This window comes from Manis pentadactyla, chromosome 4 (genome assembly GCF_030020395.1).
Source record: "Manis pentadactyla isolate mManPen7 chromosome 4, mManPen7.hap1, whole genome shotgun sequence".
NCBI classification, from domain to species: Eukaryota; Metazoa; Chordata; class Mammalia; order Pholidota; family Manidae; genus Manis; species Manis pentadactyla.
In genome coordinates, this window is record NC_080022.1 from 97701422 (window position 1) to 97717103 (window position 15682).

The 15682-nt window shown below is 38.3% G+C and overlaps 2 protein-coding genes across 15 annotated transcripts in view; one reads left to right on the plus strand and one right to left on the minus strand.

The window, feature by feature from the left end:
• The window catches only part of CAPZA1 (capping actin protein of muscle Z-line subunit alpha 1), a 66622-nt gene extending 58787 nt beyond the window's left edge, over nucleotides 1–7835 (minus strand). The window contains exon 1 of one of the 2 annotated variants that reach the window (XM_057500537.1): nucleotides 7134–7835. In XM_057500537.1, coding sequence (XP_057356520.1) covers nucleotides 7134–7295 — 162 coding nt within the window. In that variant the 5' untranslated portion in view covers nucleotides 7296–7835. The remainder of the gene's footprint in view (nucleotides 1–7133) is intronic. The other variant, XM_036921537.2, reaches the window with a different exon arrangement.
• ST7L (suppression of tumorigenicity 7 like) overlaps nucleotides 4305–15682 on the plus strand; it is a 177920-nt gene continuing 166542 nt past the window's right edge. For 10 of the 13 annotated variants that reach the window (XR_008997084.1, XM_036921528.2, XM_036921526.2 and 7 more), the window contains exons 1-4: nucleotides 4306–7107; nucleotides 7854–8087; nucleotides 9828–9910; nucleotides 12482–12644. Coding sequence is in view for 12 of the 13 variants with exons in the window: in XM_036921528.2 (XP_036777423.2) it covers nucleotides 6945–7107; nucleotides 7854–8087; nucleotides 9828–9910; nucleotides 12482–12644 (643 nt within the window). In the remaining variant the exon portion in view is untranslated. Of the gene's footprint in view, nucleotides 7108–7853; nucleotides 8088–9827; nucleotides 9911–12481; nucleotides 12645–15682 lie in introns of all 13 variants that reach the window. The other 3 variants (XM_036921525.2, XM_057500532.1, XM_057500533.1) reach the window with 1 other exon arrangement.

Here is a 15682-nt window from a genome sequence, read left to right on the forward strand (position 1 = left end):
GATGGAAATGAAGGAACAGAAATCTAACAATAGGAAGAAAGAATTTAGAGGACTGAAGTACTAATTGAAGAAAAGAGGAGAGGCTAAGGGCAAGAGAGAGGATGCTAATATTTTGAGACTGTGACTAAAAGACAGCAAGGCAGATGAACAGATATGCAGAAGTTGTCAGGGATTTCTGACGAAGGAAGACGGGAAAATAATAGTAAGTACGTTTTAGATTTATTGCTAATAAAATGATTAGTGCAGAAATTCCCAAGTAGCCATATTGTCTTCAGTATCATGACTAATTTCTCCTATCCAGGGTTTTTATTTTCAGGAGGTGATCCATATAAGGACCTTAACTTTTTTTTTTTTCCCCAAGAAGAGAGAAATTCACACACTGAGAGAGAAAAGAGCAAAAGAGAAGATAGATGATCCTTTAGTTTCTGAGCTCTAAAGGAGAGAGCTTAAAGCAGATGAAGGAAATACTTTTATCAGGGGTTCAGCAAGGCTACAAGTATATATACATAGTCATTTAGATATACACAATGCTTTGTGGCTTTATGGTATTTATTAGGAAAAATGCTCCCAGGGGGTCGGAATGTTCCCAGTAGTGGCACAGCAGAATACCGAGAGTGGACACAGTCCTGAACACAAATATCTGGAATTACCAGAAATAGCTGAGGGGCAGGGGGTGTGGAGAGATGAGGGAGCATGAACTGGGAAATATGAAAATGAATGAAGTATGATTGATTGGTCTCTTTCATACTGATAAGTTGTACCTACATTATGTTACTGGTAGTATGCTAGGCACTAGATAAAAAGACATGGTCTCAGTTACCAAGGAATTCAGTTTCCTTATCAAGGCAAATGTGCAGAAGCAGACAATGACACAAACTCCTGGAATATTTTACCGTTTCAATTTTTAAATAGAGACTTCTTAAATTAGGGTTTGAAGAAGTTCATTTAACTTGTTGGCTCAGTTTGATCCAATTCTCCTTACTTCCTTATTTCAGAAGAAAACTGAAGCCCATAGAGATTGATTTTTCTAAAATCACACTGGTAGCTAAAGGCACAGTAGGGAGAGGCCAAACCTCCTGACACTCAGAACCGTTCTTTCCCACTCCATCACAATACTTCATTTATAAATCATTAAATGGATGCCTCTATTCTAGCTTTTTCATTCATGGTTACATGGAAAAAACGATGTAATGAGCAAGCATGGCTTCTGAGTCAGACAAACCTGGGGTCTAAATTTTAGAAAAAAATTTAACTACCCTTTGCTTAGCAGTAAGACTGGTCCTAATAAAACACGTTTTAGAATAAATTATAATAAACCTACATTCTTAACCAAAGATTGGGCATCTGAGTTTGCACCCGTTTAGGCTTTATGCTCCTGTCCAAGGATTTTGTAATAGCTTATATGATTACTATTCAGCTAACAAAAAAAGGGAAGATAAAAGAATGGCCACATTAACACTTAACAATAACTTGTGAGAAAACCCCCATGGCAAATTAGCTTTAGGGATTTTTTCTTCCTATAAGGGTAATAACTCATCTTGTAAATTAAGGAGGTAATTCACAACCAAGGAAATCCAGTTTAAGTTCAGAAGTAGAAATATTTTTCATGAGCTATCACAGAGCCCTCAAATTTCTGTATCTATTATAACATTTTCTACATCTCTACTGAATAATTTTGATAAACCTGTTTGTCAAATAGTGCCTTAAAAATGACACCTTGTCTAAACTTAAAGCATACAGATCCATTTCTCAGTTGTGGTATTTTTGAGGTGGTACACAAAAATTCTACTAGTTAGGCTAAAGGGAGGAAAATGCTAATTACACTCTTTTCCAGTCTTAAAGTTGTCTCTGCACTTAAAAAACACTGAATCATGAAATAAAGGAAACAGTGCAAAGAACTCAAAGAGTTCATCTCGTATTTTAAATTTCCTATTTATAGTACCTTGTCATTTTGATCTTGTTAAGCATTTGGATCCAAATAATAAAAGTAACTACAAGAGCAGAGCTCATTTTCAGCAAGTGAACTCAAGGATAAGACTAAAAGCGTTTATTTCTGCAAGTTACTACACTTTCAACTTCCTGTTTTATTTAGGCAGTTCATTATGACCATTTCAGGTAACAATGCATAAGTTAAAAAACTCAACTTCCTCTTTATAAAGTGATACAAACTTCAGCAGTTATGAGAACAGTTGATCTTACTAGCTTTTACAGAAATACTTGCAAGACCATCATCATTAAATTCACCTCTGGGTTCACTGCTTTTGGAAAATGTAAGAGAAGAAACAGTATTAAAATATACTCGGCATCATGACAAGACAAAAACATATATGAAAAACAAAACTTAAATCTAATGCAGTTGAGGTCTTATTTAAAAAGAGAAAAAAAAGGAAACTTTAGAGTTCCTGCAAGGAACAATCAATGCAAATTAAGGCTGAATATACCCTGATTTCTAAAATTTGTTTGTAACAGTGATGCCGGGGTTCTTGTTTGTGGAGCCGAAGAAAGAGCTTCACAAACAGTCAAGGTAGGAGAGCAAGGTACAGGCTTTTATTTAGAGATACGGCAAAAAGACAGAACTCCCGGCTCATGCCAGGAGGGGACAAGAGAGTCTGTAGTGGTGCGTTGTTTAGGGGGTTTTATAGGCAGCTGAGGATTTTTCGAGAACATGAAAAAAACTTAGGGGGTGTGGACTTGTTAAGTGGTCCCTGAATATTTAGAATTAACTTAACACAAGCAACTTCTGAGATACCAGCATCTTGGTCTGGGGGCATATGAAACAAGGCCACCTGCTCAGCTCCCAAGGTGGGCTGAGGTATTGTTTGCTAAAGAGTAAGTTAAGAATTTCTAACGTCTTAACTTCTTGGGTAATAAAATGCAATCTTATCTTTAAGGTGGAATCCTTCCTGCCTTTTACTGTGTTGTTTATTCCTGGGCTTACTTGCTATATTAGTTGCCCAGCCTGCAGAATCACTTCATCAGATCTGAAGGAGGAAAGACAGCACATAGGCCTGGGCCTTTTAGTATGCTAAAGAGAGAGTTTAGCTGGGGGGTTTCCTTGCATGTAGTTTACATTGCTCTGACTGCAAATATTCTGCCCTGCCCCCTACAGAGGCCCTCACCCTACTCTGACTACATCCATGGTCCCTGTCTCAACAGTGCCTTGGTTGTCCAAGTTTTATAAGATTACTTATTTTTAAGTTTTAAGGATTATTGTTTATGAATGCTAATGCATTCATATTGACAAGTCTTGTTGGAAAAACACTTTCTCAATTCTTGAGTTTGGCTAAAAGCAATCAGAGGCATGGAGGAAAGTGGGACAAGATAGCATGAAGCTGAAGGAGAACTGGAATCTTGCAAATCAAAGCCCTTTCTTTTTACTTACAGATCCACAACAGAGAAATACAGACCAGTTTCATCTCTAGAAATACAAATCTAACAAAATTTCAGTAATCTCAAATCATATAGATTTATTATATGAAACCTGAATTGTTATCAGCTATTCTTAATTATTCACACTAATGAAGAAAGGTGGTTACTCTAAAAACTGTTTACTAAATAAGAAATTCATCAGTATTTTGGGGCAGATTTACCCTTCTAATTTGAATTTTGATTTGCCTGTTACATTATTAAAATTAACCAAAAAAAGCAGCTAGGAGATAAGAGGAAACTGGTCAAAGATCTGCTGTTACAAAAATCAAGACTATTAATGTTATTAATTCAAACATTGAAAATATCCAAAGACATCTTAATTTGCACTTTGAAATACATATGTATTTTCCCAAGTTCAACTAAAAAAAGCATTCTAGGGGCCGGAGAGAGGCCTTGTAGGCGCAGCCGCCGAGGCTGTCGGCGCAGAGTAGGGTCTCCCACCCAGGTCAGAGCTGGGGGTCCACGCCCTGCCCCCTCCCAGCACACGGGCCGACGAAATGACCATTAAGAAGTAGATGCCCAGATGCAAAGTGATGAAACAGTCAATTTGTCATAAAGTAAGATGCAGCTGTGGCTTTTCAACCAGATTAGAACAAAATTCTGTCTCTTTTTCTCAGAGGAAAATTCTACAAGGTAAAGTCAGCAAACAAAGAAAACATGGTATTTTTGAAGTATGATTAAACTCCTGATGCTGCAGCAGAGGCTACGAATATTAATGGCCAGATCTAGCTATCTATTGAGAATCTGTTCTGTGTCAGGAGGCTTTTTCTTGCCCTGGAGATCTCCCATCAAAACGAACTTAATCCAGCCGTCTCAGCCTTCAGCAGGCACCACCCTGATCAGTCAGCCATCAGCGTGGAGACAAGGCCAGCAAAAAGAGGATGACACCCTGAAAGCTCAGATAATGGGATGTGTTTGATGAAATGGGAAAGTAACTATAACACACGGGCTACAAACTATAATCGTCCAAGCAAAAGCACTGATTAAGGGATATTTCAGACCAACAGCCGCTACTGGTGTGAGGATGGCAAAACCCCAAGATCAGTTAACGCCTGTCACATACCCTGCAGCGCTTTGCTGAAAGATGACATCACTCAAGCCATCACCTGTGCAAAGAGGGTTGTCAGTGAACAAGGCATTAAAGCCTGGGTGGCGTGGAGAAGTCATTGTCAAAACCGAGATGTCTCCAAGTATGTCCGGAACTGTCGCGTTTAACTATGCAGTTCTATTCCCTCAGCGTATTTTGTCTCTTTTTCCACATTAAACGAGTAGTTGAGTGAAAGTTCATGCTACCATTCTTTCAAACAAACGTTTTAGTCTTTCGAACAGGAACAAAATATGATCTTTCTTTTACGAGGCTTACTATTTACTAATGTGTTTATTATTTGAAATTAAGCCCACATTTTTCAATTTGCTAAAAGAAATAATGCTGGTGAAAATTTATCCAAAATTTCAGCTCTCAAATACATCTCTAGTGTACATTCAGTTATTGATCAAACAAATAACCCAGACTTAATCTTGAATGCTACAAGTACTCCCTAGTAAATAAAAATGTAACAAAAGATTATCTTAAAACAAGTTGATCTTAGGCAAAATGCCAGCTGTATACACGTGACATCTTCAAGTATTCCGTCATCTCCAAACATGGTAAAAAAAACAAAAAAGCAAAAAACACTGTTGAGGAATATAACATTTTTAAAGGAGCTTAGTGGCAAATGGCTAAAAATAGAGGCAGCCTGAATTAAGAATTTTGCTTCTATAAAGTGGGACCTTTGGTTTAAATATATCGTTAGAAATGTTGCTTTAGAAAGAAATTCACGTTTTACTCATCAATCTATTTTAGCCCTTTAAGGCATTCTTTTATGCATCTTGCTGATCACGAAGGAATATAAAGGATTAGATGAGCTGTTGCTGTTCTTTAATTTTACTGACTTAGATTCGTGCATTATGACTAAATCCTGAGGCAGACGGGTTTGCAAGTATTGAAGTAATTCCTAATTAACCACCAGTCTGAAATTATGCATGTTGTAAAAAAAATTATTAAATACTTGCAATGCAAAAAAAAAAAGCATTCTAACCTAACGACAGAGACAAAAACCTAACATTCCTAAATGTATCACTGATAACTGTAGAATCTCTTGAGTACAATAAAGTTTTTTAAATTAGGGAAATTTTGTTTTATCAATATTTTCTTAACAAGTGGGCCATCAGTTGGACTAACACGTTTTGTTATTCATGATTTTCACTGTAGTCTAATTTAATCTGAGTCACAGCTATTTGCCTTCGATTGAACATTTTATTATAGTTTTCACTCCAGCATAAGCTCATACACATAAGATGCCTTTCCCCCCAGTCCTATACATTTATGAGAACTTTCAGGAAAGCGAAAACCTAATGCTAAAAGTGTTGTTCAATGGCTTGTTGAGTGTTTTGTACCTTCTCGAGCATTTCAAAACGGCATGCCATGCATGTATCAAATTATTGTGTGTACGGAGGACTCCCAGATCATCAACAGTTCCCTCCGCAGCCTCAATCTCTTTTATTAAAAAAAGAAAGAGCCCAGATAACATTTACAGAGCACTAAAGGGTGCACATTTCTAAGAGTTACTGTGGGAAATAAAAGACATAACTCTTGACCTAAAACGAGTCATCTCTAGAGAAACCATTCTAAATTCTAAGACCCTAAAAATCACATATTTACTGAAAAGCCTGACACATTATTAAGGTGTGCAGTTGTTAGAAAACAAATTACTCCATCTAATGTAGAATATGCTCTCGTGTTTAGGCCATTTTTTAAGAAATAACTATACAAATTATACACTAACAACTGTAATCAAAGAGACCTCAGGGAGCATCAAAGAAGGCACGATGCTCTGTCCATATATGAATGTGTTAACAGAGGTTTTTGTGGTATACTAAACCTTTCTATAGTTATAAAAAAAAACGTGCTGGCTATTCTTGATTTGTTAACAAGAAATATAAAACTATTTTTCTAAAACGATCTTTAGGAAGATGTAAGACGTAAGGGACGGAGTCACCGAATATACGCACGTACAATCAAGACGTGTCTACAGGAAAGAGTGATGATCAAATTCTTAAGCAAATGCCCTTAGGTTTAAACATGTATTACTGCAAATTCTGTCGACAGTAGAAAGGAACGAGGTGGATAGGTGAGAGGAGGACAACATATGGGAACATCTGACTGTCGAGAAGTCGTGACAACAAAATCACTTCCTGAGGAGGGAGGAGTAAAAGGGAAGTGAAGAGGCCACACGGATCAGGAAGTGACTCGCCCTAAATTAGCCTCAACTATGTCTAAAAATGGGGGGATGGGGTAAGCCCCAACAGCTAAAGGCGGTAAAAGAACTGCCTCTTGATATGTCGCCACATCACCATCGTCCGCTCTTAACCGCAGAAGAGAGTCCACAATCACGATTTCGGTTAGGCAGTCTCTTCTCTTGCAGGATGGCCACTGGGCTGTGCCTCAGGCCCAGGAGGAAAAGAAGAGTTGAGGAATGGGGAACTGGGGCCACCGTGAGGCAAAGGAAAGCCCCTCCAGAGGGAAACGTCCCAGCTGCAGAGTACGCCACCACCGGTCAAGAAGCTTCTTTTTCCTGAGGACATTGCAAGGGCTCCCCCCGCTGCCGATCGGGTCCCTGTTCCCTGCCGCAGGAAGAGGTAAGAAAGAGAGGCGCACCCCTTACCTTCTCCTCATCCGACACCCGATCCTCGAAGTCGGCCATCTTGGGCTGCTCTGGCCCAGCCCAGCCTGGGCGCGAGGCAGGCCGGGAAGGAAGCCGAGTGATAGAATCACCGCAGGGGCCCTCGGAAGGACCCGCCGGAAATGCCGACCGTGAGGGCGCCATGTCAGTTAAGGGCAGGCGGTGAGGGCTCTGAGCGCCCGCGCCCCAGGAGCTCGGCTTTGCCTTAAAATGATTTTAAGTCTAGTATCTTTCTCACTGAGTTACATTCATTCCCACGTTCATCTATGGGACGCGGGGGGCGTGTTTCGACTGTTCTTGGCGCCCGAGCTCCATCCCATCAAAAAGCAGTTGTGACCCCTGTAGGTTTTCCCAGTATCAGTGACCTCCATGGCAGCGGGGTCCAAAGAGCTAAGTGCTGCTCGGCCCGTGGAATGGTCGTGGATTCTCCTACCCCAGGAAAGGGGTGAAAGGTGACCCTCACTCGTAGGGAAGAAAAAACACTCCGGGATCACATCTCAGGCCGGGTCCTCCAAAATAGGGGCCGCTGTCCGCCTCTTCCCGCCCTTCCAAGGAGAAGGTAGGCCCAGTCCCAGGACGCTCCTCCAACCTTCCAAATCTCAGTCCGCGTCCCCCGCGATTCCCAGCCTTCACCAAAGCCAACTTCAAGTCCGCCACTATCCCAGGATTCCTGACTCTCGGCTTCCTGCCCTTCCCTTCCAGCTCCCGGCGCCAAAGGGAAGGACAAGATGGCGGACGGCGACGGCTTGAGTGAAGCAGCGACTGCTGCGGCATCTCCTCCAGTGACCGCTCCCGGCTTGAGCCCGCCGCTGGGCTGGAGGGAGCGGCTGCGAGCCGGGCTGGCGGGGACTGGGGCCTCGTTGTGGTTCGTGGCGGGACTGGGGCTGCTTTACGCTCTGAGGGTCCCGCTGAGGCTGTGTGAGAATTTGGCAGCGGGTGAGAGGCCCAGACCTCCCTGAGGACGGGTGGGGGGCCCAGGAGAAGTGCCCGGAGCTAGGAACCAAAGGACAGAGACTCTCAGTAGTCACTGGAGGGCTTCAGAGAATGAGTCGGTGGTGGGCGATCAAGTGGATTCTTTTTCTCTTAGGCGGCAACTCCGCAGCTGATTGTCAAACCTGAGTTGCAGCTGTCGGCTCCTCCCTAACGTCTTTTAGGATCCGCCCTCTGTTCTTCCCTAGTCTAGGGAGCAAAAGCCGCCTGGCAAGCTGTGAGCCTCACAGGTGGTAGAACAGATCAAAGTATTTTAAGACTTGGACGCAGAATTCAATATACACCCCTACCATTGTTAGGATCCCTTGAAAATCACTCTTTTCAGTCTGCCGCTGCTCAGCTTAAGAGTATCCACGCCCAGTTAATAAAATGAGTGCTTCAGTATTCAAAAATCTTACCATGATTTTAGCCAACCGTTTTCATGTTTTAAAATACTATTGTCAAGAAATAGTTTTCGTGTTATTTTTGTCTGTTCTTTGTTTTAGGCTTTATCTTAGGTAATAAAAAAGAACAGTACAGGAAGTAGAGAGAAAGAGAACCACAAGCGGCAGTGGGTTCTTCCCTTAGTTCTTTAGTGTTTGTAAAGAGCTTGCTATGTAATAAGGGCTGAAGATACAACGATGTGTAAGAAGTAATGATCCCCATGGCTTCTGGCGAATCCTACCATTTAGCTGTAGCCAGAACAAAGTGTATGGAAGCCAGGGCGTTTTACCATGTTATTACAGTATTTCTACTCAAGCTCTGAACAGCAACCTCAGAACGAGATGCAAGTATTTCTTTTAGGTGATCACTGATTCTCAGTACCGTGGTTTATTTTTCTGTAGCAAAAAAGCTGTCCCTTTTTCCATTAGATGAGGTGACAGGAAAGACTGTGAGATAATGTTCTGAAGTATTTTGGGCATTTTAGAACATACGTACTATGTAAATTTAGATGTAACACACTACAACAAGCTAAATAAATTTGGCCTTCCTAGACTGAAAGAGGTCTTTGTAATGAGCGAATGAGGTGCTTACTAGTACACTCAGTGAAATGTTCATTGAGTTTATCATACATTTTTGTAAATGTTAACTAGGCACATCTCTAAATTAAGAGTAGTTGACTATTAAAGATTTGTATTTCTTTCTGAAACACAGTTTCAGAGAGATTTATTTGAAGTGAAGAATCTGGTCCAAGCTTTCAATGAGTTCAGGTGCAGGGAGCTCTGTTTTGCTACTCTCTTTGGGCTATTTTGCCTCTCTAGCTGACATACCAAAAATATATACTGTGTTCTTCCCTCTAATATGGAAGGCTGTTTTGTATCTCACCAAAATAATTAGGGGACTGGTCTTAAACGTCCTTTTATAATGATGTTTGTTTAGTTTATCCTTGTAGATTTGCAGTTCTTATCTAAATTAGATTTTTTTATAAGTTCTTAAAGTCTCAAAAACAAGCTAAATTAGCACATTTTGATTTGCTTATTTAACAAATCGATAGTGTAAAACCCTACCCTTTCATGTGGGAAGGCATTTTTAAAGTATACATGGGAATTTAAAGTAGCTTTTAAAAAAATTACAGGTTTCTCAAATGAATCTCATGCTAGATATTAATACTAACATTCCTCCACTCATAAAGACACCTGCATATGTGTAACGAGTACTTTGAATTTGCATATTTTTAAACTTTAATTTTTTCCCCCCTTTTTACAGTAACAGTATTCTTAAATTCTTTGACGCCCAAATTCTATGTGGCACTTACAGGGACATCTTCTTTGATATCAGGACTAATATTTGTAAGTAGTTTCCATTTCCTTCATGCTTTGGTATTTATCTAAAGATCAAATCTCTTTATATGGTTAAAATAATTATAAATACTGTTAGATCAGCCTTCTCAAGATATGTTCAGCATTTGAAAAAACACTGCATCTTCCTTTCCACTATTAGAAATTGGCAGTATCATTTGTGTATAAAAGACTATTGTATACTATAGGAGGTGGGGGCCAGAGGGCTGGGGGATGGGTTGCAAACTTAATGCCTGCAAGGCCCGGTTTAGTAACAGAAATGAGTGAAATGGGCAGTGTAAGAATTAAATTCCTTATTTGCTTTGAGAACTAGATAATCTGGACAGTACATGCTCCTTCAAGAAGGGGTTAAAAGCTAGTTGTTGCTATATGGACTTGTATAGAAACTGGATATACAAGTTTTTATATACAATCTCCCAATACTTCAAAATGGTGGCACCATTGAGCAAACTATAAATTTATCTGTGTCTTGGATTCAGCCAATGGGCTGCCAATTACCTTCTCTGGAGTGTTCAAGAACGGTTTCAGAACCAGGCTAACCATCACTTCAGTTGGGTGACTTTGAGCAAGTTAATTAACATTTTTAAGCTCCCAATTTCCTCACATGTAAAATAGGGATAACAATAGTATCACCTTCATAGGATTGTGAGTAGTAAATGAAATAACGTGTGTAAAAGCTTGCAACAACATGGCTGCTAGCTCAGGGTGAGCACTTAGTGCATTTTGGCCATTGTGATTTGGAGAAACCCAACAATAAAGAAACCTTGTAACTTTAATTCAGCTTTTTCCTTGTCTTATTTGACCAAGCTTTCATTTTTAATTTAAAAACTGTTTTAAATTTTATAATCTGTATTATAAACATCTCTAGAAACTAGTGTTTCCTGGTATAAACTTTGGAAAAATACTGCTGCAGATAAAACTTTTAGAAAGTATAATAGCATGCACAGCCAATGAATTTTTTCGTGCTTTTTTTCTCATCTCTAGGTGGTGCTCTTCAACTGTAGTAGAAATAATGGCATTTGTAGTGGAAGGTTTGTTTTTAAATAGGGACTAACACTTGACCATTTTGTTAAAATGAAATGTCGGACAAAAGAGGGATTTTTCTCTCCACTTAAAAGTACTGAATTTAGGATGAAAACTATATGTTAATATAAGCCTCAAAATTTCTTGATTTATAAAGCCCACCCGTAATTAAGCATATTTTAGAAACTCTAGTCAATAGCATATAAAAGTCTAAATAAAGAAGATAAACTATCTTTAAACAGCTGTTGTAGTGGAAAGAGCATTGATCTAGGAACCAGATGTAGTTTTGTATCTTGACTCTACCACTTACTAGCTGATAACTTTGGTCAGTACATAAATTCTCTTATTTAGTTTCCTCATTGATAAGGGGGGAGAAAACTTACGTATGTTAAATATAACGCATAACTTACACATACAATATATAAAACGTTTTTTAAAGTTTGTTACTCTTTTTAAATTAGAGTTTTAAACTTAACAAAAGTTAGGGAATTAAAGTAACATTTTAAAGGTTAAATGGTATCATTACCCTTGCAATGTTGGTAAGTTTTTATTAGCAAAAGTTATTATGTTTATAATTTCTTTTACAACCTGAAATAAGGAAGCTAGTTATGATGCTTGTGTTTTACTTCTACCTAAAGAGGTAGGAGATAGTGTGCTGGGGAACTTGAAGAATAGCAACAAATCCAGTTGTTTAATTATTACAAGTGAAAAGATGATGCTCAAAGGAAAACCTGAGATCCAAAGGGAATGCATAACACAGCCTTTCCTTCTGTGAGATCAGGAAATGTTCCCTGAGGATCTGTCATGTAAGCTGAAGCCGAAAGGAGCCAGGCAAAGGGAGTTGAGGAGGCTGGAGCCTCCATATATGAAACATTCCAATTCAGCACAGAAGGCTTTGATTCCTCTTTTTGTATTTCCTCTTTTTATAAACCATGGAAACAGAAAGAAGGGAATATCCTGATTTTTAAGTGGTTCAGTATGGGAACCAGCCTCTTAACCTACAGTAATAATACTGCCAAATACTGGAATAGTACTTTATTGTTTAAAGGCACTTATAATTCTTGTTAACTATATTTAATAGATAGGACATTGAGAGTCTGAGATGTTAGAGCTCAAGTGACTTGCCCAAAGCAAACAGCTGAACTGGGAGTCAAATGTGGACATCTTAGCCTTAGTCTGGTGTTTAATCCACCTTGCTAGTTGTTTCAATATTGCCTTTCTTTTAATTATGCAGATAGAATAAAATGACAATGTAACATAAGAGATTATTTATAATCTTACTGTTTCCTAATGCTTTACTTATAGATGTATTTCTCCTAGTTTTGCCTAAGCTTGTCTAAATTTCATGACAAAGCTATAAAAAAGGTATTTTACTTTTGCTTAGCATGTGTTATTGGGGAATCTTGTCTTTGGCTTATTTTGGGGAATGAGGGTATTTAAAATGCTAAACAGGAACATCTTGAGAGAATGTTTTAATTGAGCTCATGTATGTGCTGATCAATTCTATTTAAAGTTAAGGATGTTTTCTGTTTGTCATAGATATTTGAATGGTGGTACTTCCATAAGCATGGCATATCTTTTATTGAGCAAGTATCTGTAAACCATTTGCGGCCACTGATGGGTGGAACAGAAAACAGCATTTCGGAGCCAGGTTCTCCTTCCAGCGACAGAGAAGGTGAAACCAGCAGACAGAATTTGTCAGGTGACTATTTGTCTAATGTGTTTTTAGAGCTGTATAGTTAAGATTGGTATTTGTCTGTGAGAGGTAGAAAATGCACAACAGAGAGAAGTTTGTCTTTCATGTAAATATAGGTAATCCATGGCTGAGGTGGAGAGCAATGATCAACAGAGACCCGACTCCTACTTCATTAGCCTGCTGTCTCCAATTGCAGTTTTTCCTCGTGGTCCAACACAGATGCTCTGGCTTCAGCCATCATAACCACATTACAATCAGCAGGAAGAAGAACAGGCCAGAAGGACACCCTTTCCCTCTAACCTACCCCCAGCAGCCAAGGACACTTCTCAGAGTGTTACATATTATTTCAATTTATTATCTGCCGTTCAGACCTTTGCCAAATAGCTGTAAATAGCTGAAAGGGAAGCTAGAAATTGCAATCATTTTCTCAGTGTACATGTGTCCAGCTAATAATCAGGAGCTCTTATTAGATAAAGGAGAGAACAGAGACAATTAGCTATCTCTGCCAAGACAGCAAAGTTAGGAAAACTTTTTTCTTCTCAATATACTTACAAAAACATCAAAATCTCAGTTATTCCTGTATGGGTATTCCACTGTCATATTATGGACTGTCTATATGTATATAGTAATACAAAGTATATATTATTAATGATAGGCAATTAGGAAAGTAACATTTTCAAAGCCAAATAGAAATATTTCTTTATTATTGTTCCTTTCATTTGGTATCAGTGATACTCATACAGTGATAATACAAATGAGTTAATTCCACAGAATGCTGAAATGTTTCATTTGTTCAATAAACCTAACCATTAGAGTTATTTTATTAGAAAAGTTCAATATGAGTACAATTGCTGGCACTTTCTAGATATGGTCAAGGAAAATCTCTGAGAAAGTACCATTTAAACTGAGCTCTGAAGCATTAGTGGGCATTGACCAGGAATAGTAGGGATGGAATTGGCAGCCATTCAAGAGTGCAGGAGGGAATAATGGTAATTTTCTTTCCCCTTCTCATTTTGTCCCTTTCATTAAATAATTATAGAATTCCTAAGAATGAGACGTTAAGATGAATATAACATAGATGTGTCCTCAAGAAGCTTGGAGTTCAGTATGTAAATAATTATAACAGTAATGCATTATATAATCTTATTCCCTATTGTATGATTGAGTATACCATTATAATGAGAGTGAAGATAACATTCCAGCCTGGTAGAGGATACAGACATACATGTAAATGATGGCAAAAGATATAAAAAATTTTAATAGAGTGTGTAGAAAATACTGTGGTGGCAAAAGAAGGAGTAGTTAGTAATTATTGGAAGGAGTTTCACAAAATGTTTTACAGGAGAGATGCTTGAATTGACCTCAAAAGTGAGTCAGAGTTCTCCTTTGGTTAAACTTCTTGCTCGTGGTAACTGCATCTCATTCTATAATGTTACCTTCCACAGACATATATGCTGGTAGAACCAGTTTTCAATTTAAAAGAGAATGTTACCCCCACACTGTCTTTTAAGTTCTAGATCCATATTTCTAGCTCTGCTAAAGAAATCTCCACCTTTGATGGTCCTAGGCACCTTGAATTCACTCCTCCCAAGATCAAACTAATTATCTTCTTTGAATAGGCCTCCCTCCCACAATCCTGAAATCTATTAATGATACCTAGTTCCCATACTAGAAACTTGAGTTTTTTCAGATTATTTCTCTTTTATTTTCCTTCATTCTCCAAGCAGTTGACCTATATCATATTTGATTTGATTCCCCTCAAAAATTATCCTGATTCCATTCTACCTTCTTTTATTTCAGCATTCATTGCCCCATATCTAGGTCCTCAGTATCTCAGTAAGACTATTGCAATAGTACCCTAACTGGTTTCTCTGACTTTGATACTTCCCTTTTTAATATGTCCTCTCCCCTTAACTGTGTAAAACAGTGGTTCTCAAATTTTTTGAATTCAGGAATCCTTTACACTCTTAAAAATTATTGAGAATCTCAAAGAGCTTTTGTTTATAAATATCGATCATATCTTCCATATTTACCATATTAGAAATTAAAGCAGAATTTTAAAAAATATTATTTAAATTATTTATTAATTCTTTTAAAAACAACAGTAAACCCATTGCTTGTTATTGTATTTTTATGGACTGAACTGTGTCCCTTCTTCCCCAGATATTTAAGCTCTAATTTCTCATGTAACTATATTTGGAGGTAGGATTTGTAGGCGATAATTAAAGTTAAATGAGACCATAGGGTGGGGTCCTAATCTGATAGGATTAGTAGCCTTATAAGAGGAGGAATAGAGAGAGATGAGTTTCTCTCTCCACCTTGTGAAGGGACATATAAGGACTTAGGGAAAAAGCAGCCATATGCAAGTTAAGAAGGGAGCTCCCACCAGAACCTGACCATGAAGGCACTCTGAAGTCGGGCCTCCAGCCCTCAGAACTGTGAGAAAATAAATTTCTGTTTAAGCCAACCAGTCTGTGGTGTTTTGCTATATCAGCATGAGCTGACAATTATGAAAAATATTTTCCAAAACAAGAAAATCTTAGTCAGAAGACTGCCATTGTTTAAATCTCTTCAATGTCTAATTTAATAAAAGACAGCTTATTCTCATATCTGCTTCTGTGTTATCTGTTGTGATATGTTGTTTTGGTTAAAGTATATGAAGAAAATCTGGGCTCACACAGATTTGTAATGGGAAAAGGGCAGAGTATTTCAATAACCTTTTCAGAAAATTGAGGATATTCTTTTTTGATACTGTACTAAACCTTACTAAGAGGTGCTTTATTAAAGTCTATGGAATCAGAAACTATACAGTGAACTTTTCGTGCTCTATTACATTAAAATCTATTGGTATATCTTACATCTTGAATGAGTCATTTACTTATGTATAATTTTATAATATTGTGCCCTGGTCATTTAGAAAATACTTGTTCAGTGAATTATGCATATCTTCCAAATGTTGACACATTTTATGATTTGTAAAAATCACATTTGTTAATGTCACCATCAGTCTCTCAAAAGTTTTAAGTGTTGAGAAATTGCCAAGC